Source organism: Montipora capricornis, chromosome 11 (assembly GCF_036669925.1).
Source record: "Montipora capricornis isolate CH-2021 chromosome 11, ASM3666992v2, whole genome shotgun sequence".
NCBI classification, from domain to species: Eukaryota; Metazoa; Cnidaria; class Anthozoa; order Scleractinia; family Acroporidae; genus Montipora; species Montipora capricornis.
This window is the reverse complement of record NC_090893.1, coordinates 27069487-27073672: the sequence shown is the minus strand read 5'-3', so window position 1 is coordinate 27073672 and position 4186 is coordinate 27069487. Positions and strand designations below refer to the sequence as shown.

Here is a 4186-nt window from a genome sequence, read left to right as displayed (position 1 = left end):
CCAGGGCTCGACCGCGGACCGCTCGAACCGGAGTCCAGCACGCTAACCGTTAGGCCACCGCGCCTCCCCTGATATATGATCGAATGTTTTCCGTACCTTACTGTAGAGTAGCAAGCTATTTCAAATGCAGCATTTCTTAAGGAGTAACCTTTGTTTGCAGTATTAAAATTTTCAACTATGTAATCAAGCACCAAGCCATTTCTAACTTTATACATTAAAATTACAATGTCTTGAAGCCGCTTGTTGTAGAGAGAGCGCAAGCAGCTTTGCACGGCGTAGAAGATCTTCATAAGTGTCTATCCTGCAGTTGTCAATTACTCTTAGAGCGCGTTCTTGCAGCCTCTCCAGTTTTCGCCTCTCACATTATTTACAAAAATGCCATACGATCTGGCAATACGTCAGATGAGGAAGAATTGCTGTTAGGTACAGTTAAAGCTTGGTCTTGGATGAGATTAGGTTGCGAAGCCTTGATAACACCTCCATTTTCTTACTCGGTTTTTTGCAGATGTCGCTTATATGTTCAGTGAAGGTGAGTTGATCATCTATGTTTACTCCAAGAATTCTTAAATTAGTGGTTGTTTTGAGTTGTTGATTATCGATCTCGAGGGTACACTCATCCTTTGCTGCCTTGTCAGCGTTTCGATTCGTCACTGGTAAAACTTGGTACGTCTTCGGATTAGCATGGAGAAGATTAACCTTGTAACATTGCGATACATTTTCCGCCTTTTCTCTGAGTTGATAGATCACGGCCGTAATATTAGATCCACTTTAAATTTATAGACCTGATGGTCATCAGCATACATGAGCAAGTTACTGGTGCGTACGTTTAAAGATAAGCCATTTTGAAACAAGTTCCATAGCAACGGAACGAGTGATGAACCTTGCAGGCAGCCCCTTAGCTGGTCTTTCCATGTGCTTGTTACACCGTTGATTTTAACATAGTTTTTACGCCCGATGAAATAGGAACGCATTAGTTCTAAGGACATGTGAGAGAATCCGTAGGCTTCAAGTTTCTTAATCATTAGCGCATGATGCAACGAGTCAAATGCTTTATTGATGCCCGTTGACAAAACCGCTACGCATTCTTTGTTATCCATTGCTTTTCTCCAGTTCTCTGTTACGCGGATTAGGTTGGTTTCGCAGCTGTGCGTTTTCCTGTAAGCGGACAGTTGCCATATAAATGAGTATTAAATCTCTGTGTGATTTGTTTGCTGAGTAGTGATTCTAAAACTTTTGTTACTGCGTTCAGGACTGTTACTGGTCTATAATTTAGTAAAACAATCAGCCATGACTTCCATTTTGAAAGCTTGGGTCCAGACTCCCCTCTTCCAGTTCCTTGGCCACTGCCCACTGCCCACTTTGAATACAAGTGTTAAAGGAAACCTCCACTAAAACAAGAATGCAACTTAAAAATATTTAGCATAATGTTTACAATCAAAATTGTTCAAACATTTTCCAATGGAATTGTCTGTATCCTAAATAAATGAATTTCAAAAACGCTTGTTTTGGTTTTCAAATTTCCTGGGCGCCGACATCTTGAATAATTGTGACATGTTATGGTTGCTCTTTTGTACTGCACAAAGAGCTTTTGTTTTAAAACAATAGGGCAACCATGACACTTCACAATTATTCTGTTTCTGTTTCTGTTTCTGTACAATAATTGTACATGTAATTGATTATTTCATTATTTATCTATAGTCTATTTATTTATTTATTTATTTATTTTATTTTTTTATTTATTTATTCCTTTTTTTTATTTATAGATGTGTAATTGCATAACGTGTGAACTTGTAAGTTGCGTCATAAGATTGATTATTTGCTTGTACATTTTAGTTACATGGGTTGTTATGGAAACAAGCGTTACCGATTAATAAAACAGAAACAGAAACAGAAACATTGCAGACATTGACACCTAAGACAATGGTTTAGATGTCGAAAGCCATGATGGATTCACAAAGCTGTATCATCCCTTCCAGAAGAGAAAACAACAACCGAATGAGGCCCTTCTTATTCATCTTAACATAAATAGTCTGCAAAACAAATTTGATGAGGTAAAAGGCAGCGGTCAACTGAGAGCGCACTTTATTTTTATTTCTGAAACCAAAATTGGTAAGGCATATCCGAAAGGCCAATTCAAGTTACCTGGGTATTAGATGTATCGTGGAGACAGAAAAAAAGGAGGTGGCTGGCTTCTACCTTACTTCCACTCCAATATACCCTCAAAAGAGTTAAAACTACCCAAGAAATATAGGGCCATGGAAGCACTGGCTATTGAAGCTGTTCAGGCTGAGCATCAACATCTAACAATGGTTGAGGATGAATTGAATGACATTTGCTTGTGGGCAGCTATTGAGAAGCAAGCTATGGTAATCGCTGGTGATCTAAACTTAGACAGACTACGACGCAACCGCAGGGAAAATTTTGCTTGATCTTGAAGAAGTGCACGACTTACAATGTTTGATCACAAAACCAACAAGCCTAGGATAACCAAAACATCGAAGACATTGGCAGACGTAATTTTAACAAGAAAACCGGAAACCTTTAGACAGTGTTGTGTCATAAAACCTGAAATCAGCGATCATCATCCTATTTACAGCCTGTTCACAAAATCAGTGTATCAACACAAGCAAAGGATCATATCAGTCGAGAGCCTTAACGACGGAAATATGGAGTTGCTAAATGAAAGTATGGCCACTGGCCCGTGGAGCGTTGGAGAGATTTTTGACTCGCATGACGATCAGTATGAGTTCTGGTTTGTTTTGTTTGAAAGTGCTTTAGATGAGCAAAGTGCGAAAAGGAAATAAAAGTCAGAGATTAAAGACGTGCCGTACATGACAAATGAGTGCAAAAGAGCCATCAAACAGAACGGGAACTATGTACAAATATAAGTGCAGAATTGTTCAGCTGAGACTTGGGAGCTTAAAAGAAAGTGGAGAAACATTGCTAAAAGGGAGAGAAGAAAAGCCATTAGAAATTATTGGCCACAGGAGTCCAGTGAGTTAAAAACGAAGCCTAGAGATTTCTTTAAGACCTTCAACCATTTCTAAGTTCGAAAAGTAGACATTTTCATACGGATCATAATTAGCGACCAAAGAAAAGTAGCGGAAGTATTTGTAAATTACTTCTCAACAACGGCATATGAAATTGGGGGCAGCATGTCCTACAACGTTACGAACAAGACTTCTAGATGAATTTGAGCGTGGAAGCCATTCGCCATTCTCATAAAAGTCTTAACTTCAAATTCAACAAAATAGACTTTTGCGCAGTAGAAAATGAGTTAAAGAAGCTAAACACATAAAGGCACGGGCTGGGACGCAATATTCACCTTGATCCCATGCGTGGATCCAGGGGAGGTGAAATGGGTGGATTTTCACCCCCCCCCCCCCCTTCTTTCTTTTTTTTCTTATCCCTCAAACACCTCATCCAGGCTTTGGTTCTATTACATTATTACAAAAATTCACCTCCCATTTCAAAATCCTGGATCCGCACCTGGATCCTAAAGTCAACGGCCGTCAGTCTTACACCTTCGTGAACTAAACGTTTTAAAGGAAATCTCCACTAAAACAGGAACATATCTTTATCATAGTTAACATAATGCTCACAATCAAAATTGTTTGAAAGTTTTCCAATGGAAAAAACTTTAAATAACGGTTGTTTTGGTTTTCAAATATCCCGGACGCCGCCATCTTGAATAACTGTGAAGTGTCATGGTTTCCCTATTGTTTTGCCATGGGTTGATTTGCATAATTTTCCTCCCTCGAAAGCTCGTTCATTTGAACAAACAGGTCTTCTTCATCAGCGAAGAGTGAATCGCCGAAATTTGGCAAGGCACAAGAGGAACATGTCCTGTTCAAGCTTGGGTGTTTTAGATGATTGATGATGACATTTTAAGGTATTTCATTTGAAACCAGTAATTCAGTAACCTTCAGAACACAATATTGCATTTTGACTATTGCGAACGTTCTTGCCGCAGTCTTTACAAGGATAATTAATCGGTCCAGGATTTGATCCCAAATCCCCACACGTCTTTAAAATCAAAGGATTAAAGCTGCTATGTTGATCAGCAGAATTTGGTGTCGATACCAAAGTGTAAGAATGTCCACGACAGCGAACTTTTCTTCTTTTCAAACAAGTCCCAATTGCTAAATTCTCGCGAATATTTAGGTGTACGCCAATGGAACGTTTC

The 4186-nt window shown here is 39.1% G+C and overlaps 1 protein-coding gene across 1 annotated transcript in view; it reads left to right on the top strand.

Moving 5' to 3' along the window:
- The window catches only part of LOC138024661 (tetratricopeptide repeat protein 28-like), a 7941-nt gene extending 6170 nt beyond the window's left edge, over nucleotides 1-1771 (top strand). The window contains exons 2-4 of the mRNA XM_068871875.1: nucleotides 325-423; nucleotides 506-529; nucleotides 1764-1771. Coding sequence (XP_068727976.1) covers nucleotides 325-423; nucleotides 506-529; nucleotides 1764-1771 — 131 coding nt within the window. The remainder of the gene's footprint in view (nucleotides 1-324; nucleotides 424-505; nucleotides 530-1763) is intronic.
- The last annotated feature ends 2415 nt before the right edge of the window (nucleotides 1772-4186 follow it).